The sequence below is a fragment of the Odontesthes bonariensis genome, chromosome 7 (genome assembly GCF_027942865.1).
Source record: "Odontesthes bonariensis isolate fOdoBon6 chromosome 7, fOdoBon6.hap1, whole genome shotgun sequence".
NCBI lineage: Eukaryota > Metazoa > Chordata > Actinopteri > Atheriniformes > Atherinopsidae > Odontesthes > Odontesthes bonariensis.
Window position 1 is genome coordinate 17,502,753 of NC_134512.1, and position 23,277 is coordinate 17,526,029.

Here is a 23,277-nt window from a genome sequence, read left to right on the forward strand (position 1 = left end):
GCATGGAATAAATACTTAACTTTGAACAAGACGAAGCGTGGCATGAGGGTGTGAAAATCAGGAGTCATGGTAGGTAGGTGTGTAGGTATGGTAAGGAAATCACAAAATGACAGGGGAGACTGGAAACTAAATAGGGAACTCGGAGTGATTAGTGATTGAGTGCAGCTGATGGGGAAAACACAGGTGAAGTGAGTGAAGCTAACGAACTGAGTGAGTGACAAAAAACAATGGAAAAACCTAACTAAACGTGAACTCAAAAACCAAGACATGAAACAACCTAGAACACAAAACTAAATGCAGGACATGAACTGAAAACCAAAACATAACCTAAAACATGATAAAACATAAAACTAAAAACATGGGGAAAGTCCCGTGGGCGTGACACACACTCAAAATATTATTCCATTAATGTGGACAATAAGAGGATATGTGTAATTCCATCACGAACAGATGCCTCCATTAGCCTGCAGAACCTACACAATAGGTTACCATTTTTTTGTTTTGTAACTTTTAAATGAAAAAAGCCCAAAAAAATCTTTTAACGAAGAACACGTCATATATATTTCAAAACTTGTGGATCAGATGTGTTTTCTTTAGATTTCTCAAATGTTCATATGGTCATTTTTTAGATTATTTAGAGTACACAAATAATACAAATCAAATACAACTGTAAGGGTAAAGGAATTAAAAATTCCTCATACCCTAGCTAATCAGTTGAAGCAACAGGAAATATTCCTGCACAAACTGGAGCAATAAGTAAATAATAAAAAAAAAAGGTAGAAGGCAAGTCGTAGAATCTAGCTACCCTTTGTGAAGATACTAAACAAGAAGATTTTCAAGAAGATTTAGCTGATGAACCCCCAACAATAACTGAATTTGGAATTCTGTTGATCCCTTTATGCCTTCAATGTACAAACACAGTACATTTGCCACCTCACACAAGAAAACATGAAATACTGTGAGACAAACAGATGTTAAGGTCAGCTGTGTACTTCACAACCTCACACTTTCATGCCGGAATCTAGTTTGGCGGCTTGGGTGCCCCCAAGTGCATGTTCTTGGCTTTCCGACCATGACACCAGCTGTGCTGTGGGCTGGATGAGGTCCAGCGTGCATGTGTAGAGTAACCAAGCAAGATTTTGGATTGTTTGAGTTCTGTGAGATGTAGGCTGGAAGGCCACCTGCCACTGGGGCTCGCCCTGTACGGATACCCAAACCTGCCTTTTAACTTGAAGCCAAGCTGGGGTTCTTTCATGTGGGCTGGATCTCCTTAAGACGTCAGCAAATATTGAACAAGACTCAGCCCAGACTCAGGCACATCTGTTGTCATGTACTTTCCACTGTTAGGCCCAGACAAGGAGAAGGGAGAGAGGAGGGGGGGGGGGGGGGGGACAACATTGGGTGTGTTGTATTAGCTTCTATGTGTGGACAAAAAAGCTGTAGTTTATACTTTGCAAACACAAATAAGCAGTTTTGATGAGCTTAGGCTAACTTTGTTCCTCTGTAAACAAACGTGGAGCTGTGTGAAACTGAGTGCCAGATCTGTTCTGACATTTCATGCGCCTCCAATCGTGTTGCAGAATCCATCAGAAGCATTTTGAGAATCTTTTGGACAGTTGTGTTGTAGAATTAGACAAGATTATGGCATTAAGTATATATTCATACAATTGGACTTGTATGAGAACTCACAGAAGTGTACTGCATACAAGTCTAAAAACAGACAAATCGACTCACAAATGCAAATAACCCATCAAATATACAAATCAACAATAAACAGGCTTATAAAACAGTCTGGTGTACTGTGAGCAAATGTGTTATAGTTTCACTGTTTCAGGGTCTGTTTAATCTCCCTTTACACTGACTCGGTTTACTTAGTATTTGTAGTCAGATATTTTCTGATCTCACAAAACTGGAATCGTCTGTAGCTCCATCCAGTGACAATTTGGGAAGGACTCAACAGTTAACAGTGGCATTCTTTCTCACAGTGATTGAAACTCAGCTTGTGTGACTTGTATGACAAGTTTCGCCCAGCATGGCTCCTCCACTTATCACTTGTTGCACTTCCTCATACACATCCTCTTTTTCGTCATAGTTAGGATGGTTCAGGTGGCTACTGGAAAATTCTCTCCTGGACTGGTTGGAAACAAAGTCACTGTGAAGCTTCGCCAGGCTGTTCAGCAGACGTAGACTGAGCAGGTAGGTTTTCTTTGTCTGAATTGAACTCGAAGAACCCAGAATGAGAGTAATTTGCTTTTTTTTCCCCAGAAAAATTGTTCATTTTGCCATTGAAGTTAATATTTTCTCTCTGATAACGTTGGCGGCTTTTTCTTCTGTAAGGTTGTTTATAAGGAGGAAATGTTTGTCTTTTTATGAGAAATCTGGCACTAGCAGGTTCTTTGTGGTGTGACACCATGTAAGATACTAAGGAAAACAACAGCAACAAGTTTCATGGGTGTGTATGTTGTCCTTTAAAGCTGCAGTCAGCAGGTTTTCAAAATTGTGAGTCTAAAGTCGGAAAATTCAAACTGATACAACTTTCAGGTCCCTCCCCCAACCTCTAACAAGCTCCGAATCGCCCCCCAAACCCCTCCCCCTCTGTGGACGAGGTTGGCACAAGCTGTGGCAGACTCACGCTCAGCAGCGTGCACAAGCTGTGATTGACAGGTAGGAGTCCTCCACCCTAACTTGATTGGTTAAAAACAGCCGGGAGCGCTCCGTTTTTGTAAGCATGATTACAGGCTTCAGAGGGAGCTACATATTTCGTTATTTTTCCTAAACAGCCTATTTGATATTCTACTTCCAGAATCCCATGACAGTTCAAGCTAATATGACTAAAAAAAAGTTGCCGACTGCCGCTTTAAAGGGCTTAAACCCCACAACCCAACCTTCAGTATCAGTATTGAATTTCAACCTAATAAAATGCAATTTGTGCTAAAGTGTCAGACAGGAAATCCAATCTGAAACACAAAAGGATAGAATGTTTTATTAGTTTGTGTTTCTTGGTCAGTTGTTTTTATATATTGGCAGTGTAACATTTGGTCATAACATTCAAGTACATTTGATCTTTTGGTCTCTTGGAATGTGACTGTGGAAACTGCAGACATCCCAAGTCTCCCGGAACTTCCGGGAGTCTCCCTGATATTGATAGTTAATCACGGATGCCCGCGAGTCGGATAAAATATCCCGGATTTTAGACTATTCGAGGGAGTTTATTTTTTTTTTTCAATCCGAGTGAGAGCATGCAGGCAACACAATAACACTCGTGCACCATGCGCGTTTGGACTGCGCAGGCACGAGAGAGTGAGGGGTGTGGGGAGGGGTGTGAAACCTGTGCGTATCACCTGTCCAAAGCAATGCTCTGTTCAACGAGCGTTCAGGGCGACTGCTGGTCAGAGGGCGCGCTGATTGGTTTAGTCAGCAAAATAAGCCAATAACGTTCGGTGTGGGAGGGCTTCGATTTACTCTCTGACAGTCACCTAAGTTACCACTCAAAACTGTGCATCCTGCCAAATGGCAGAGGGTGAATCCTCGAGTAAAAAAAAACGAAAATATAAGACTCATTTTACAGCAGAATATACTAAAGTATACCCATGTGTAGAGAAGGTGAAGAATGATGACACCGTGGCGAGGTGCACATTATGCAATAGTGACTTCAGTATTGCCCACGGCGGACTTAATGACTGTAAAACGTGTGGAGGTAGGTGAATGCGCCATCATCTGCATTTTATTTCTGTAGGTTAAATGCTATATGTCATTAAATGTTATAAAATAAAGCAAAACGTATCAAATACTTATTTAAAGTATCAATGCACATTTAGTTACTAAATTGTGTAGGCCTATATCTAACTAGCAGCTACAGTATCTAACTATCTATATCCAGCCTGTCTAAGCCTTTAAAAAAATCCCCAATTTAATATGTTGATAAATAGGCAAAATTAGAGACCCCCAGAATCAAATAGGCACGGGGGGGGGGGGGGGGGGGGGGGGGGGGTTCGATAAGCATCTCCCTGAAATGAGTTTTTGGAACTTGGGATGTCTGGAAACTGAACAAGCCTGCTGTCGCTTGGCACTATGTCTGCACACATGATGAACAAAACATTTCCGTTTCACAGCTGTTTTCCATCTGACAGGTATCGGTCAAGATGGAAGCCAAGAAAAAGAACCTACTGGAGAACCTGCGTCTGAAAACCAAGTTACCCAACATCATGAAGCCTCGTAAGAAGCCACTTGCCAAGCAGGGGAGGAACCTGGCTCATCGGCGCAGTATTTCTGTACCAGATCTGTCGTTTGTGCCCGGTGAAGCGTTTTCTACAGAACTACTGTCTGCTACTGTCCCTGATGCCCTCTACTTTGCGATCTCTCCTGGCCTGAGTGATACCGATTCCATTGCCAGTAGCTCAACCACCGAAGGAGCGATTTACATGAACAAACTAAACGAATCAGCCACAGACCCTGAAATTACTTTCAGAGTTCCTCAGATAAATCACCCAGCTGCACCTTTGAATAGAGTGAGTGCCCCCATGGAGACATTGAACCTTTATGATGAAACAAGTAACTTGTCAAATTCAGGCCCAGAGAGCAAAACAATGTCAAGCTCTAAAGACGTCTTGTATGCACAAGTGGTTAAGAGAGCCAAGAGAAATGTACCAACATTTTCTTTTGAACCTATTCCTGCACCGAGAAATGTTTTTACCAATGTGCCAAGACCAGACCGCGAAGAGAAGTTGAGTCTGTCTGGTGAAGACCCGGCAGCAGAAAGAGTGCGTTCATACAATATTCCTGCAGCCCTGCTAAGATCAAATACCATGGGGGATGAAAAGAACCTTTACACAGAAAAGAGAACCATATCGTTTGAAAGGGGCACTCCGCCAGCAATAAGAGCAAATGCTTCAGTAGATAGGATGCCACTTTTAGGTACTCGTTTGGAGAGTAGCGATGGCACCTCTCTGGACTCTGCATGTGGCACTCCCACTGAGGAGCAAGTCAATATGCCTTGGTCAGCAGAATTGGAAGAGGAGCAAGAACCCTGCACTCCTTTGCTGCTGAGAGGGTTCTCCATGGAGGAGGGTCTGCTAGAGCTGGAACAGCCAGATGAAGCCCTGGAGGAGGTCAGTTTTATTAACTACATACCTGGTCAGAGCATCCCTGTTGTTAGATGAAGTCTATATACAGTAGACATGTGTTATTTGAAAAAACAACAAAAAAAAAAAAACACCAAAACATCACATGACAGTGACAACCAAACCATCCAGAGTCATGCAGAGACATCGGACCCCTAAGTAACTTAGACAAAACTTTACATTTCTTAGAAAATAGATGTTGTCACGATAAGTTGGTTAACAGGAGGTTGTGTGAAGCTAATAAGGCACATGGAAACCACCTCAGTTGCTATAGATATAGTAATATAGAACAACACTGGTTTAAATTACTGGGATATTTGCATACTCACATATAACTATCAAATAGTGTGGTTTGTTTTTTTCCCCACGAAGAGTCTCTGATACGTGCATAACATTTACATGATTTTTTTCTCAGCAATGTGCTTTTATTACATGATTGTAGTTACACAACACTCGTATTGTCTGTAACAGTAACTGGTGCCACATGATGTTATCAGAACCATGTTAGTGTTCAGTGTTGTGGCCACCTGGGATTTGACTCAGGAGTGCCGGGGGGTATAGTTGAGACCAAGACTTGTCACATCTACTTTTTCTCTAGATGTCTCTAAGATACAGTATGGAAACCATTCAAGAACCTGTGTTACAAGTCTGCGACACAATGTCACATGAACAGCTTTACATAAAGAACTCTTCAAGTTTAACAATTTTTTGCCATAAACACTTTTAACTACTGTCATCAGTACTTACATGCTGTTGACATGTCCTTGAAAGGGATTATTTGAGGTCATAAGGACTGTACGTACAGATCCTTATTTTGACTAATGTCAGAGTACACAGCCTTTTTACAGCCTTGTTTTGTAATGATCTTTTATAAAATGCCATTCCAATCTTTTTCTATTTAGATGTGTGCTGAAGTGTGTGACCTCTTTGATGAAAATGCTTTAGAACCTCTAGGTTCTATTTTGCTACAGTAAACAGATTAACAAACCCTCCAGTTTCACTGCCTTTAGAACTCATTTCTACATCCAAGTGTAATGAGTTTGCAATATTCTTTAATGACAAAGTTCAAGGCATTAAAAATGCAATAATTTCCACAACACAAATAACTACTCTGCAGCCAGCTAGACACCTAGAGCTGACACATTTCACACCTGTTACTGACAAAACAGTTGAAGAGACCATCTGCAGTCTGAGTTCATCAACGTGCTGCCTTGATGAGTTGCCCACTAGATTCCTAAACTCTGTGCTGAGCAGTTTGTTACCACAACTTGCTCATCTAGTCAACATCTCACTCCAGACTGGAACATTTCCAAAGGCCTTAAAAACGGCTGTCATTAAGCCTCTTCTAAAGAAGAGCAATCTTGATGTCACAGTACTGAACATCTACCGGCCCATATCAAACCTGCCATCCTTAGGCATAGTCCTAGAAAAAGTTGTATACCAACAGCTTAGTGACTTTCTCCTGTCTAACAATGCTTTTGATACTTTCCAATCAGGCTTTAGGCCCCACCACAGCACTGAGACAGCTCTGATCAAGGTGACAAATGACATCCGCCTGAACACAGATGCAAGTAGAGTCACAGTCTTAGTTCTGCTGGACCTGAGTGCTGCCTTTGACACAGTTGACCATGCGATCTTATTACAGAGGTTAGAAGACTGGGTGGGAATCTCTGGTCGTGCTTTAAACTGGTTCAAGTCCTATCTGGAGGACAGGAAATATTTTGTTGAAATTGGTAACTGTGTCTCAGACCAAATGGCTATGACCTGTGGGGTTCCCCAGGGGTCAATCCTGGGACCCGTATTGTTCAATCTGTACATGCTTCCACTAGGCCAGCTAATACGCAGCTATAATGTGTCCTACCACAACTATGCAGATGACACTCAGATCTACGTGTCACTGACGGCAGGAGAACACGGGCCTGTAGATACACTGTGTCGCTGCATCGAACAGATCAGTGTGTGGATGCAAAACAATTTCCTCCAGCTAAACTCAGACAAAACTGAAATCATTGTCTGTGGCGCACAGAAACAAAGAGAAAGTGTTATCAGTCACCTTGAGACTCTCTCTCTAAAACCTAACTATCAAGTTAGAAATCTCGGGGTAATATTGGACTCAGACCTGATCTTTAACAGCCACATTAAATCTGTAACATCAGCAGCTTTTTACCATCTAAAAAACATTGGCAGAATCAAAGGAATAGTGTCTAAACCAGACTTAGAGAGACTGATCCATGCGTTTGTCTCCAGCAGGTTAGACTACTGTAACGGCCTGCTCACTGGGCTCTCTAAACGGGCTATAAGACAGCTGCAGTACATCCAGAACGCTGCTGCTCGAGTCCTGACTAGAACCAGAAAATACGACCATATTAGTCCAGTGCTCTGGTCTCTGCACTGGCTTCCTGTCGCTCAGAGAATAGACTTTAAAACAGCTCTGCTTGTGTACAAGTCTCTTCACGGTCAAGCGCCAAAGTACATCTCTGACATGTTAGAGCCATATGAACCAACTCGGGCTCTGAGAACCTCAGGGAGGGGTCTCCTGCTGGTGCCCAGAGTCAGTACTAAACAAGGTGAGGCTGCGTTTCAGTTTCATGCCCCTAAAATCTGGAACAGTCTTCCAGAAGATGTGAGACAGGCCTCAACTCTGACAATGTTTAAATCCAGGCTGAAAACAGTTCTATTTAGCTGTGCATATGACACCTGAAAGTATTTTATCTGCACTCTTCACTTTTTAATTAATTAATGATTATTTTAATGGGTTTTAAATTTCTTTCTTTTTTAATTTCTTTCTTTTTATTTTTTTTATTCCTTTTTAATGGTTTTATTGCCTTCTTGTGATTTTATGTAGCTGTAAAGCACTTTGAATTGCCCTGTGTATGAATTGTGCTCTATAAATAAAATTGCCTTGCCTTGTCTTGCCTAGGAGGCTCTGTGAGTACTCCTTGAATTGTTGTGCCCATTGAAGTAAATCAAGCAGCTGATATGAAAAAGCCTGTAAATTGGAATGGTTCTCCACAGGACTGTCTGACACCAGGCTCTGACGTCCAAACACCTGCCCCATTCCAGAGGTACCTCTTGAACATCAACCTAAAGCAGGGAAAGAACCTGGTTATCAGAGACAAGCGCTCCGGTAAGTATGCATATGTTCACGCACAAAGTTCAGACTGATCTTCCTGGTAGCTTTTTATGAACTCTGAACAAATCCTTCAGTTACTTTTGTAGCTTTGAGTAGTTTTAAGTGTACAGCTTAAGGCTGAGTCCACTGTTTATACAGAAAGTGCATATACACTTCATCAATCTTGCTGTCATTCTGAGACACAAACCAATGTTGCAAATGTTGAAAAAACACAAACAAGTTAGATTATAGAAATGTGCCAGTTTAAACAGAGAGAATGGGGTGTGTTCATTTAATTCTTTTGTTTTCCTGTGAGTGTGACGTCTCTTGTCGCCTACGAAGAAAAAAAGAGCATTTGAAAACTATGCAGTTAGACCAGTATGACTAAAGACAGACTGTGATAAAACTAACTCTTCTAATTCAAAAAGACACACTCATTCTGTTTAAACTACTCATTTAAACAACTGTTGTTGATGGATTTGAAAACTAAAATAAATGCAATCTTTTACCTTGTGAATTATTTTTATCTTAGTATTATATGCCAACATTTTCTTTTGTTGATTTCTTTAGATTTTATAGTTCAGAGTGTTTAAAATGAATGTTTTATATCATCAACCTGAAACTGCACACATTTTTTTAACTTGGTCATTCTTTTTGGTGAGAGACAGGATAACACATTATAGTATTAAGCATACAAGAAGGCCAGGTGTGTTTGCAGTGTGAAAATAGCACCCTCAAGTGGCCACAAAAAATGGAATCACAAAATTGGTTGAAAGGTTTCTGGAATTATGCCAATTTTCTGACTAGTGTATTTGAACATTTTTAGACTTGTGTTTTACTTTTAGTTTTTAAAAAAAGAGAAGAAAGTGACTCTTGAAAAATCCGCTGTGACATGGCAGCATTTCAAAGTTGCATTAATCTTATTTGATTTGCCAATTAAAATCCTGAGGTGACTTTGTGTTTTCAACCAGTAGCTTTAGGAATCACCTTGGAATTAAGCAGGTTTTTTTTTCATGCCTGGTGGCAGAGGAGCCTCCAGGCATGGTGCCCTCTGCTAGTTGAGACCTTACTTTCCCTGACAAGATGGCACCGTGATGATGCAATGCCCACACACGCCCCCTGTCTCTCCAGTGTTTGCCCAACAATCAACACAGTGCCAAAGGCCCACCAATGGCATACATTGTCATTACATATTCTGAAAGGGACCACACCACCAGCCCCCCGCTCCTTAGTTTTTGTTCTCTCTTTTCTTCCCATTAATTTCCATCGTCACCATTCTCAGTCATGCCAGAGCTTTTCTCCTCGCTAGCTGCCACATTCTCCTCCTGTCAAGTTGCCTGGAGGTTTCCCTGTCACAGGCTGGCAGGGTGGAGCTGCTGTGGGTCCTGCCTGCCTTTGCGAGATGTTCATTTGGAGTGGGGAGCTGACAGGCCTGACAGCCCATCCCCACAGGGCCTTTGTCATGTGATTCAAGCCTCCCTGCAGGCTCTCTCAAGCACCCCTTTATTCCCCTATACAAATGAAGGCATGGGGCTACCTTTCATTTTTTTGGCCAATCTGCGTGCAATTGCAGAAACAAAGAAGTCCCATACCCTCGGCGCACTCACAGACAGACTTTTTTAACAGGCTTGGAAGATTAACACTGGTTGCTTCTCGATTTTGGTTTCTGGTTGCCTCATGCTGGCGAGTGTTTCTACTCTTTCACAATTAAACAGCTACATTGCTGTTTTTGCCATGTGTGGGGTGCTCCTCCTCCTCCTCGTCACATGTTACAGTCTCTCACACACTCAGCATGGGGGAAGGGTTGCATGTTTGTGTATCATCATCTGTGTTTTCATACACGTACATTTTCGTGTTAAAATGTGTCCCACATAACCTTGACTTGGTTTGTATTAAAATGTTACCTTCCACTGTAAACTGTGATTCAATTCCAGAAGTTGTTCATTTAAACTCTAAAGTCAATGACACTGCTGTTACACTACATTTCTTATTTGAGATTTTCTTATGGATAATTTCAGCTTCGAGCGATCCATACGTGAAGTTCAAACTGGAAGGAAAACAATTCTATAAAAGCAAAGTGGTTTATAAAAATTTAAATCCTTGGTGGAACGAGTCCTTCTCTCTTCCTCTTCGAGACAGGGAGCATGTTGTGGAAGTTCGGGTAGGCATTGTTTGTTTAACATCTAATAAAAGATGTCCCGTGCCCAATTGTACAGTTGAATTTTATTTGACATGTGATAAGTGTTTGTAATAATGTTGCAGGTCTATGATAAAAATCGGACTTCGGATGACTTCATGGGTTCCAGTACTATTTCTTTGAAAAACCTTGAAATGCACAGGCGAGTTGGATATTAATATTTTTTTTTATGTACATATTTTAAAGAATAAATTTTCCTAAAGATTTGAACAAGTGGTCAAAAAGTCTTAATCTCCTTGTCCTTTCTGTCTTCGCACAGGACTTATGACATGGAGTTGCGTCTCTATGATCCAAAAAGCAAAGAAGACGACATGGGAGTCATCATCGTCGATGTCTCCCTGATGTTCAGAGATGCCACCATCAAACGAGGCCACGTAAGAAAATTTCTGATCATGGAAGTTTGTGTGCGGAATGAAATTCTTTGTCCTTCATCTCACTAAAGCTTTGGTACTAAAACATGCTTTCCTTTTTTATTTACAGAGATTTCTCCAAAAAAAGAATAAGGTACGGGATTGTGATATCACGTCACATTTTATTTGAGGTGAAATTCCTGTATTGCATTCAGAGCTCCATTTGTATTACTTCATTCAGCCTTGTCATTTACTAAGTTGTGCTTACAGTTAGCCGGATCTAAAGCACTAGGTGGCAGTAGCTCACTGTGCTATGGTGCAACAAAGACTGTAAGAACATTTGCCGGCTTTTGTGTGTAACCTTTATTTCAGCTTTTCCCATGTCTTCTGCAGATTTAAAATGAACCTTTTTGCAACGTATATTATATTTAGTAATAACATTTGTTTTAATAAGTATGGCAAAATATCACAGTGGGTTCTGATCAAAACAAAAAACAAAATAAACACACACACACACATACATATATACATATATATATATATATATATATAGCATGCAAACTGTATCTATTGCAAATGAGCACTTAGGTGAGTATTACAGAAGAGTATTTTGTTTTGTAGTAAACAAAGTTCTATTTCTCCTCGAGTGGTTTTCAATATATTGCAGCTGTAATTAGATTCAGAGTGAAATTGGAGGGTTGCAGTTTGGGACTCACACCGCAGAGAATGGGTTTCTATTCACACCTATGCTGTCACTACATCTGCCACTGTTCAGTCTCTTGATGGTCCAGAAGACAATCTCAATTTGAAATTAGATGACAAAGGAATGAATGCCATTTTCATACACATTGTAGGTTATCCACAACAGATGGTTAAAGATACTCAAAGGGAGACAGAAGTGTGTGGAGGGGACTAAACACAATGTTCTGCCTCCTAAATCACAGTGCTAATTTAACAATGTAACAATGCAATTTTCTTCCCATTTCATTTTTTGACGAACGTAGTATATCGTATTGCATTTAACACCTATCCTGGAAGTGCTGAATACCCAGCTCTTACAGCTCTACTCCCCCTCTGTCGGAACATCGTTTTCTCCCTCTGTGATACCACCACAGAGACCGGGAATGGCAAGTGCCTAAGTAAAAACTCTGCTGTGTGATAGTGTTTCAAACAGGAGGGGGCGTATGGGAGAAGCGGAAGGGGGGCTCGGCTGTTCGAGGCATGCTGCCAGTGTGGGATGCCTAAGATGGCAAGGCTGATAATTCCCAGGCATAGCGGGCAATAACCCAGATGTTAGGATGTAATATCACAGCTGTGGATGGACAGTGCGGAGGTACCAGCCAAATGGACCTGGGTCTGAGCTCATCGTGCTTGTCCCCATGCTGTCCCACCATATGGAAGCAATCGCACAGCCCTTTTAGGACCAGGAATAGATTCTCTTTAGGGGCCACTTACAGTTAAGTGGAATTGTTTTATTGGCCGCTGAGATAGAAATGTGTCCAAGATAAACACTTGGGATGACTTGGCTGAGGCCTGTTTTATATCGCTCCCCTACTCCCTCTGTTCCTCTTCTTTTGAAGGGGCTGATATTTATAGGGCTGTGCCTGTGGTATTCCATGTTAATTCAGGTCCCTGAGATGTGCTTTGATCCCCTCCGGATTGGGTGGCAATGTGGGTTGTGACCCTGCAGTGATGAGGAGGGGCTGGAGTAGCAGGGGAGTTTCACTGAGGCCGTTTGAAGCGGCGTCGCCAGGGCAGCCGAAGGAGCTGGGCAATCAAAGAGGCTCGAGCAGATTACGCTCCTGCTCTTTAATTACAGACAGCCCTACACAACCTCTGTGCTGTTTGTTTTTACAGCCCTGGCCTATCACTGCATGGCCTCATGGGAACTCAGACATGGAAACATATCAAGGCCTCTCCTCCTCTCGCTCCCTCTGTGGCACACGGCAGGAGAAGTGGATTATTTTCTGGGCTGTCCTTTATTTCCTAAGAGTTCTTGAAACCGCAGTATCTTGGTCAGTTTTATAGCTTCAATTTACAAGATAAAATCTCATTTTGTTGGTTGAATAAAGGTGGATGAATTAGCCAACCTGAAGTAAACTCTGCTGCAGGCCATACATGCTGCACGTATGCATAATTTGCTGATGAGAGAGCTGTGCGGTTTGCATCATTACTCACTGCTGCCTGCTGTCTCTGGTGCAGTATGCCAAGTGTCCTGCCTCCCCACACTCTGTCTGGGAGCCAGTGATGAGTGGGACTGTCACAGCCAGGGACATCTGGCTGCTCACTGACGTCCCTCTCTTTCCAGGAGTCTCCACGGTGTGGCTTGCCTGTCAGTAGAGATGTGCTAATGTGCTCCAATAGAGCTGCCCCGTATAGTGTAAACCTTTGTCCTACTTTCATGCTATATGTGAACATGATGAGGTGTTAGGCTGGGACAGGAGCAGGTAAAAGGATAGGAGAGCACAAAGCCTCCGTTCAAGGTGCTTTTGAATAGAAAAGAAGCTGGAGCTGTCTCTGTGCATTTCTGCCCTGCAGCAGATCCAGGCCTCTCCGTCTCGATCAGCTGACACACAGAAGAATCAGCTGAAGAACAAGATGTGGAAAGGTGTGCTCCGTATCACCTTGGTGGAGGGACAGGACCTGCCGCAGTACGGCCAGGATGACATTTACGTCCGCTTTCGCCTTGGTGATCAGAAATACAAGAGCAAGGTTGGAGTTGATTCTACTTTCACAATTCTCCTACTCTCCCCCCCCCCCCCCCCCCCCCCCCCATCAAGTTTCTCTGTCTTTTTAATGCCCGCTCTTTAGAGTTGAACTTTCTTCCAGCTCCTGTCTCCTACTTCCCGGCTTTGCTCTCCTCTCCCAGCAGGTGCCTGTCAGTGACTCACCTCCACCTTGGCTCACTGGGCCATGGCAGAGGCAGCTCATTAGACTGAGCAACGCTGCCACTCACTTCTCAGTGTGCTGCGGGTGGTGGGCTTCATTGCCTTCATTTACATACCCAGCATGCCCTGTTCATCTACCTGTACTTGTTGGCCTCCCCCTGACGATTCGATGGTGCAGTTGTCTCATGTTGCCATGTCATTTCTTTGTAAACCACTCTTCTTTCCTCTCTGCTTGTTTGTTTGTTGAACAAAGCTGATTCTAATTGGAAGCTGTCAGTGTTTACAATCCCAGAGTGGCGACTGAGGTGCACACATACAAGCCCACTCAAATGGATGCACATACACACAACACACCCCTCTTTCGCTTCTCCTGCGCGTCTTTCTGCTTGGGCTGAATCCACGAGTCATGCAGGAGGTGCTCAGTCTGATAATGCATTAAACCTGACATTGCATCAAAGTCTATCAATAAATGTGTTACTGTATGAGCTGAATTTGTGTCTTTACTGCCCTTAGAACCTTTGCATTCAGGCGAATCCTCAGTGGAGGGAGCAGTTTGACTTCAATCAGTTTGCAGATAACCAGGAAGCTCTGCAGGTGGAGGTGTTCTCAAAGAGAGGCAGGAAGGGGGAAGAATCATGGGGGATGTGAGTGTTTCCTGGTTGATATTTTTCTCATATTGGTTCGTCCACACAACTATTTAGGCTTATGTTTCATCGGGGTGATTTTCTTCTTGTATCACAGGTTTGAGGTTGATCTATCGAGGCTTCCTCTTAACCAGAGGCAGCTCTACACTCATGTGTTGGACCCAGGAAAAGGCAGACTGGTGTTCCTGGTCACCCTGAGACCCTGCTGGGGAGTCTCCATCTCTGAAATTGAAAGCGCTACCTTGACAAATGCAGATGAGAGAAACGCTGTGATAGAGAAATTTGTATGTTTTTTCTTTTCTTTTTTTCTCTTTGATTGATTTTAGTGACAAAGGGAATGAGCCTTCAGTTCTTATCTTCAAAAATGTTCTGGATTTTAGAAAATGTAGATGGACTTCTTTCAATAAAGTTAAAATGGGGTATATTTGCTAACTGTTCCTACAAAGCTGTTACTACCATTTTTTTTTTGTTTTTTTTTTCAGGGTTTAAGAAACTCCCACAAGTGTTTAGGAGAAATTGGCTTGCTTCAGGTCAATGTTATGAAAGCGAATGATCTTCCTGCTACAGACCTCAACGGTAATCTTTAATTTTGTGTTTGCTATACTCAAAGTAATGGCATTTTCTTTACATTAATTTATACATCTTTATCATTTGCAGGTAAAAGCAACCCCGTGTGTGTGATTGAGCTTGGAAACTGCAAACTTCAAACTGATGCAGTCTACAAGACCCTCAATCCAGAGTGGAACAAAGCCTTTACCTTGTTAGAATACTTCTTCTTCTAAAAAAAGAGGTTTTCTGTCCTATTTTGTGTCGGAAGTTTTAATGTAAATAACATTTCTGTTACTCTAATTTAAAGCCCAATTAAGGACATCCACGATGTGTTAGAGTTGACTGTCTTTGATGAAAATGGAGACAAATCCTCAAACTTTCTGGGGAAAGTGGCCATTCCTCTACTGAGTGTAAGTTTATTTATTGCAATTTTTCTATAATTGCTAATACTCTGAATACAAGATGTGAATCAGTATAAAGCATAATTACACTTATGCTGTATATTTGATTTCCTAAAGGTTAAGAATGGCCAGCAGATATGTCTGTTTTTAAAGAAAGAAGACCTAGGAGGTACTTCTAAAGGAACCATCACACTGGTGCTGGAGGTTATCTATAACAAAGTAAAGACCAAACTTAACTTTATAATGATGATAAAATTCTGAATTATATAGCTTCAAGTAAAGATTCGTCAAACTGCTGCATTAATCTTCTCTTTCTTTGTCTCAGGTCAGAGCTGGTATCAGAACCTTCCAACCAAAGGAGGCAAAATTAATCGAAGAAAACCCAAAGTTCAACAAAAAGGTTTTCTCTCAATGTGTTATAAGCGTTAAAAAGATTGAGCAAAAAAAGCTTGCCTGAAGATTTCCTGTTATGTCCCCCTATTAAAGTTGCCACAAAAAAAATCTTCACATGGTCATGGTTTTGATTAGTCATGGTAAAACTAATTTGTTTAATTGACTTTAACCTCATGAGTAGCAAGTAAGGGATTGTAAAGCTGATTTAACCTCACTGCAGAGTCATAAACATTATGCCCAGTATCAAACGAGACTAACTATGCAGTGTTTTGTTGCAATTATTTTCCATCAGGTTCTTGCCAGGAATATATATCGGGTTCGAAAAATCAGCACAGCAGTTCTGTACACGTTACAGTACATTAAAAGCTGTTTTCAGTGGGAGAGCACGCAACGGAGTCTAATAGCCTTTCTGGTAAGTCATTGCCTCACGTTAATGAACTCTCTTTAAGCCTTGGGGCGAATAAGTTTTGTCCCGTTTCACTGCAGCCTAGTTTTAACTCTTTCATTTTGTGCGAATGAGCTGTTGAGGAGAATCTGTGGTTTAGTCATTTTCTCCCTCTGCTTGCCCTTTTCCCATGAAAAACAATGGCTGCCTTCTGTTCGTATCCCATGTGTATGGGATGGATGCGATTTATCCTTTGAATCAAACCCCACTTGGCTTTCCTTCAGTTCTGATGACATTAGAGTGTGTTTGAAAGGGTGGGGCTTTGGCGTTTGTACATCTGACTTCTTAGCAAAGCCTCCTAACCCAGGGGATGGTGTAAGGAGGATCACGGTCTCAACTTCCTTGGGTGGAGTAGTGACAGTCTGCCTCTGAGATTTCAACCTTGTTTAAGCGTCTCTGTTTAGCTGTTTTTAATGAGGGTATGTGATCTCAGGTCCTAAGCTTAAATAATCTTAAAGGACCTAGTGAATCTCCCACAGCACAGCAATGTAATGTCATGATTAAGAGTGTACACTTGCCATGAAAGACCTGCCAGCGCTGTGTCAGGGTGAGGAAGCGGTCACAGACAGGGTGTGTGAAGAACTCTCCTTTCACCGCCTTTCTTCTGTCTGCTGTGTCTCAGGATAACATGCAATTCATACCTGGTGTATTCTATAAGCCCTTCTCAGTGATCCTGAGGTGCAAATCCCCCCAGGCAATGGCCAGGCTCAGTGTATCACAGCCTTTAGAAGAAATGCGGCGTGCAGACAGACAGGCAGACACACAGACAGGAGGACAGAGAACAATGCAGGCAATTGTATAAGGACGTAGTGGGAGGCAGGCTACTATCTGGGAAAGAAAGTTGGTGCACAGAAAGAGAAAGACAGTTCAGCGAGAGTGGGGGCAGATAGCGAGAATCTTGGAGGCAGACGGGCAGGAGAGCAGGAGGATAGGCAGGGTGACAGGTCAGCAGGACGGGGCCTTCTTCTTCCACCTATAATTAGATCCTCCACAGGTGAGGGGATTCTGCGCTGATACACTCTAATCTTTCATTTCCACTCCTGCTGCACCTGCTGATTCAGAGTAAAACACTCAAATAAAGATCTTAAAATGAAGGAAAAAGACTCACTTGCTATTTTCATCATTTTTACTGTGGTGAGATTATGAGATTGACTTTAAACCGCTCATTCTTGTTGTTTAAAACAACTCATCCGTTTCAGAGCGCCAGTGCACAGGTTGATACGTTTAAAAGCAGACAGTACGAAATAGGTCAGAATACGCCTTTGTCTGTGATGAGGAGGAGCTTCAAATAATCCCAAGTGTCGAAAGGTGATTGGTGAGAAGTACCCAAAGTGAATCTGGCACTGTTACTCATCGCCCACTCATCAGCAGGCTGAAAGTTCAGCAAGTGAAAAGTTCTTTTTTTTTTGTTTTCAGTGATTTATTACATCCTCAACGTGTAACAAGCACAATAAAACATGCAAATCACATGTAAATATTACAGCAGAATTTATGCTAGCGCGTGATAGTCTGTGAGGGCCAAAGGAAGGTCTCGACTGACTGTCATTACAAGCCTCGTGCCATGCCACTATCTGCACTTGTGCCCCTGCCCACTCCAAGGGCGTCCACCGTGCAGTCGCTTCTCCTCCTCCAAGTCATCATTTCCAATTAAGTTAGTGTTTGGAGCTGTCTAAAGCAGCATGCTACCATGTGCTCTAATGAAAGCGGCTCCCACTCCTATCTTTATATCTTTAGGCAGTGGTAATAAGGTAACTGATTCAGACATTGACAGATGGCCTCTGCTTGCCTCTCAGATGTGCATAATTATACCACTAGTGTCTGCTGTTTTCCACAGTGGCAGGCAGCACAGGGCTTCTCAGAGTAGGAAACGCTGCAGTGGTGGGTCTAGCTATAATATACATTACAATACATTATTTATCATGCAGGCAGACCAGTCCTAGCCTTTTACACTAAATATACATCCTGTAATGCATTACCTCTGCTGTGTTTTTTCCTGGGACTGTGGGATGCTCATGTAGTGCTTTACCAGGAATACTTAGCCATTTTATCACTCAGCCCCACAGGCAAATTTTCTGACCTCCACACAGCTTGTAGTGTACATTGCTATCCTCTTTATGCAGATTCTTGTATGCATTATGAAGTGGTCGTTAGGGTGTAAAGTATTCAAATTTTGCATAAAAGATCACTGCCATAGTTCACGTTAAGTGGAGTTTTTATGTATAAATATCAAAATGATTCCCGCATGAGTGGCAGAGGCAGAAATCTGCACTTTGGTTTTATGCTGCTACCATGTGTTTTTGTTTCGGAATGGAAAGACTTGCAGTACTGTTGTCGATTGTGAGTTCAGGATGCCTGGAAGCTCATCAGCACAGACCATGCTGCTTGAAGTTGTCTTCTATTTCCCACCAGTGCACTGCAGTTTTAAAATAGTCTCTCTAATGAGGAAATGTAATGGAAAAAAAAAAATGTAACAAAGTTCTGGCAAATCCTCATAAACATTTTCATCAGTGAATGGAAATAAAAACAAAAATTTTGATCTTTTTTTTACTTTTTGTTTATGCTACAGTAATGAGCTGAGGATCTGTGCTTTTCAAGAGTTTGACAACAGCAAGTTTCTTTCTCAGAGAGGGAGGAAAATGTGACAGCTAAAGTTCTTCATAAAATAACTGCCTTTAGATGTGCTTTTCACTAAGACTAAGCGAGATGAATGTGCTATACATCAGCAGTGACTGCAGAGGGGTCACCCAGAGTTCTTTGCTGCACATAAGCTCACCACCTGTAGATGGAGCTACAGCACTGCTAGAAATATGAACAGTGGCACAAAAGAGATCAGGTCAGTTACTTCTCCCAACAGGAGCCATTCGTGGGAACGACTTGGAGTAAATCCTCCATTCTGTGCATTAGACCAAAAGACATACGTTTCTTTTCCCCAAAAGAGAAGAGAAAAAGCTGAATAAGGTTGTATTAGCCGGCCAACTTAATCTTTTTCAGAAGTTTAAAGTTGTAGAGAATTTTCATTCAGATAAATCGGATGAGAGGTAGAAAAGAATAGGAATCATTTACACTTGAAAGCTGATTTTCAGCTTTGCTGTCACATGAGCGCTTCAAGTATTTAAGTAGAATTAATATTTTTTACATTTGAGGAACCTTATCTGTCAGGAGTTGGACAGGAAAGAAACCTGTACACCTTTAGTGAGTATTTGAACCATTTTCTTTTTCACACTGCCAGGTAGCAACTGGTGTAGACATCATTTGACAGCCTGTGAAATGCTGATTGCCTCACATCACACACTGTAAAGTTGGCATTTGATGAATGTTTGATGCGGTGCAGCTGTAAACACGCTTGGCAGCTGCAACGGGTTCTTTTTGGGGCCTGATAGAATCATCATCTCCCCAGATGAGGGCATGACAGGGTCAGATCTGACTCCAGAGGTCTCAGAAGACCACCTGTGTGGAGTCCCAGCAGTTGGGGTCATTAACCAGAACACCGTCCCGGCCAAGATCAAGGCCATAATAAGAGTTGTCATAATTGTTCTCGTTAACAATGTCCATGAAAATGAGATGCTTTGTGAGTCTTGGATCTGCCCTTTTGTGGTTTACTGCTCTGCAGTGTGGCTGAGCTTTTGTGAGAACAGCAAGAGGACTGTGAAGCCTGTGAATTGTCTCCTTGTTTCTGCTTTGCATCTGTTTTCTCTCTGTTTGAAAAAGTTGGAGGCCTTAAAGGAGTAGGGGTTCTTCAGTCTCATGGGGGTTACACTCTCCATCTCCATGGCTGTGGGAGTTCTCACAGACTGCAGTGGGAAAGTGTCCAGTAGGAGAAAAAAAAAGAAAATCATGGCAGTGATGGCTGTGTGTGTGTGTGTGTGTGTGTGGTGTTTTTAGTCTGAGATCTATTAATTATTAAATGATGGTCTGTGAGTACGTACAAACTGCAGCTGTGCTTCCTGATTTAAAACAGTATTGTTATTTAGCTACCCTCAAATGGCATGTTAGTTGACAGCTCTCGAGAGTGTCTGAATACATTGTTGTAACCTTGGAGCATTTTACTTTGTCAGTGGAATTTATAGACTTTTTCTGCTAATCTTTCCTCATGGCTGTAAGATCATTCCTATCTTTATTTGTTTTTGGAAATTTAAAATTGTAATAACATTTTTTAACTTTTCAAACCACATTGTTTTTCTTTGTGATTTAGACCGATAAAACAACATAAGTGAACTTTTAAGTATGAATAAGGTCTGATTTTGTCTGTGCGGCTGTACTTTGTTTTGTATTCGAGATGTTTTCAGTCTAGTTGAAGTGTGCTCTGTGTTTGACCCCACTGTGTGTGGCGTATCATAATGACTGCCTTTAACATACTCACCACCTTCCTGCTCACAGAGGACACCTCCCTCCGTGCAGCTGAGGCAGTGACCTGTCCACCCCTGTGTGTGGCTGCTTCAAGGCCGGTCTTGGCCCCGACGCGTTAACGTGCGTGAGCTGAGTTGACAGTGAGAGAGAGTCCATGCCCCCCCACCAACTCCCCACCTCCTTAGGGGAAAAGGCTCGCATGGCAGATCTGTCACCCAGGAGGTCGCTCAGTGTTAACGCTCCCGACACGGATTAAACACTAGTGGCCAGTGCCGGACTGCGGGGTCAGTGTAGCCACCGCTGACAGGCACCACGGGGCCCCTGCTGACTGCCCCACTCCAGCCTCGCACTGGCGTTACTCATGTGTCAGACAGGCAGGGAGACAACAGCCAGAGCTGGCCCTGTGAGGAAATGCTAATGCTTTGCCTCACACAGCTGCTCTTCCTTAGTGCTTCGATAAAGAGCTATCACTGTTCCGCTGGACTGTGCAGGAGAACTCAGAAGCTTTGGCATTTGCTTATCTATGAGCTGCTGATAACCTTTAGTTTCCAACTTTGACAAACATAGGTTTGACTTAAGTTATAAATAAGTGATATTTCTTTTGAATAAACCAGAGGAATTAAGTGACTCATAGCAATCCTCCTTGGAGGCAGATGTGTGCGTTTGTAGTTTTTCAGAATGATAGTAGAAAAAGTAAACTACGTGAAAAACTAATCATCAAATTTTGATAACATGGAGACAGGAGATAATGTTTGTAAAGTGATATTTGCTTAAAAGATTTAATCATTAGTTGCATCACACTAAATAACTGCCACAAGGGATTTCAACCCACTGAAGAGGCTCTCCATTTCAACAGAAGCCTCTCTTTTACTCTCTCTTCTTCTCTCTGTGCGTCTCTTCCGAGTTGATAAGACTTGAGCTGAGCGTATGTGAAATATTTATTCAGTGTTAGCTCAGAGCACTGTGGCTGCCCACACGCTCTACCTGCCCCGGAGAGAAATCTTATCTGTGCTTCTTCTGCCTCTGACACCCCCTGAAAGCCTGTCCCCACACTGGCCCGAGCTCAACACAAATTACATGTCTCATTGCTCTGCATTTACAGCTACTTTAAAGCCTGCCGCTCCTGTTCTCAGCATCAACCCTCCATCAGCCAGACTCTGTTCTGCGTGAACAAAAAAGAAAATGGACCAGCATGAGTAGCTTTTTTAAATATATTTTTCAAATAAAAGGTAATGTGGTTTAATATCACTGCCATTCATTTTTCATCACCATATTAGGATCTGTAGAACCTTTTCTTATTTTTCTAGCATTTATGTATCCCGTATTTGTGCACATGGCTTTTCCTCCTATTTTCCTGTCTCTCCCACACACACAGACAACCACACACAAAGAAAGACGAACCCTGCAGCCTATAGTCAGTCTTACACTCTTTCAGTACATGTTCACGTAATCTGGCATCCGTCCACAGCCCCCATGACTGACCCTCATAATGCTGGCTGGCACTCTTCTCGTTTTGTTGAGCTTTCCAAGTGGAGTGCAACTGAAGAGAAGTAGTGAAGATAGAGCCAAGATTAAATCTTCCGTGTGTTTGGTCGGTGCATAGTTTGAAAATAAGAATATTTTTTAAATGTACTGGATTAGAAAAAAAACATTGGAACAATTTTTTTTACACAAACAGTAATGATTCTGTATGGCCCCATGTGCGGTGACATTACATTAATTTGGCTCATCAACGGTATTATTTGTGTTATGCTGCCGTGATGCCCGTATTTATAGCCCGTTGTCTGCTGTTGTGTAAAAGAAGAATGTTTGGCAGCCTTGCAGTCTGGCAGTATATTTGCCAGTACGTGGTTTATGTTGGTATGTTGGGCCACCCCCTGTTAATCAATTTACAGAACGGTGAAAACTTTTATAGAAGGTGTCTCTGTCCCTTTGTTCCTGCTACGATCTCCTCTTCCTCTCCTGGGAGAGTGTGGGTGGTGGGAGCTGCCATGCTTGCTCAGCTTTAAGTTATTTTATTCACACTTTTAATCGCTGAGTGCTTTATTATTAGCTGCTGGATTCCGCTGGCCAGGGGATCTGCATGAGAAGGCGCAGAATGCATTTAGTGGAATCATATTAATGGCACCATAAAACAAATCTGTCAGGTTGTTCTTAACCCTCTTGGCAGACTAGCTCAGCTCAGGGTTGCCCCCTTCTGCAGGCGCTTACAGGTGGCTAAGGAGAGTGCATCTCCATCATCTACTCTACCGTGTGCTGATAGTTTTATTAATTCATTCTTTTTTTCTCCCTAGGCACCCTGTGCATAATCATACAAACATTTTTCAGCTAAATGGTGTTTGTCAAGGGAGGCATCCTGCATTAGAGACACTCCTCCCAGACACAAATATCAACACTTGTTCCATTACAAGTCGCTTGTTATCTAATATTGCTCTGTGCAAACCAAAAATGCTCAGGTATATCATAAATTTCCCCCCTTTGCTCTGGTTTGCAGTTGATTTATTTCATTTTTCGTTGCATAATTGACTGGGCAATACGTTTTCATTGTTAAGTTGAAAAAGTTTAAGGCTTCACTTGATGTGTAAAATGTCTTAACAGTTGAAAACATATCCATTCAGAGCCTGTTGCCGAGCCCATCTTTGATGACAATTATTTTTTCATACAAATTTACACTTAAAGGCTGCAGTTTGTCCGACATGTCCTTTGATCACTCTGCTGCTTACAAGCAAAACGTAAACCTAGTGAGGAATTAGCTGTCTCAATTTCACAGAAACGAAAGGAGACAAGGAGACAAAGGAAAGTACAGTCCTACCTCCTCTCATTACTGTGGA

The 23,277-nt window shown here is 42.2% G+C and overlaps 1 protein-coding gene across 3 annotated transcripts in view; it reads left to right on the top strand.

Annotated features, from left to right (window-relative positions):
- The first annotated feature begins 2,060 nt into the window (after positions 1-2,060).
- The window catches only part of mctp2a (multiple C2 domains, transmembrane 2a), a 35,556-nt gene continuing 14,339 nt past the window's right edge, over positions 2,061-23,277 (top strand). For 2 of the 3 annotated variants that reach the window (XM_075469809.1, XM_075469811.1), the window contains exons 1-16: positions 2,061-2,196; positions 4,131-5,108; positions 8,136-8,247; positions 10,251-10,393; positions 10,495-10,571; positions 10,689-10,803; positions 10,910-10,933; positions 13,318-13,491; positions 14,181-14,311; positions 14,409-14,595; positions 14,794-14,887; positions 14,969-15,071; positions 15,168-15,270; positions 15,379-15,480; positions 15,587-15,661; positions 15,947-16,066. In XM_075469809.1, coding sequence (XP_075325924.1) covers positions 4,143-5,108; positions 8,136-8,247; positions 10,251-10,393; positions 10,495-10,571; positions 10,689-10,803; positions 10,910-10,933; positions 13,318-13,491; positions 14,181-14,311; positions 14,409-14,595; positions 14,794-14,887; positions 14,969-15,071; positions 15,168-15,270; positions 15,379-15,480; positions 15,587-15,661; positions 15,947-16,066 — 2,526 coding nt within the window. In that variant the 5' untranslated portion in view covers positions 2,061-2,196; positions 4,131-4,142. The remainder of the gene's footprint in view (positions 2,197-4,130; positions 5,109-8,135; positions 8,248-10,250; positions 10,394-10,494; positions 10,572-10,688; positions 10,804-10,909; positions 10,934-13,317; positions 13,492-14,180; positions 14,312-14,408; positions 14,596-14,793; positions 14,888-14,968; positions 15,072-15,167; positions 15,271-15,378; positions 15,481-15,586; positions 15,662-15,946; positions 16,067-23,277) is intronic. The other variant, XM_075469810.1, reaches the window with a different exon arrangement.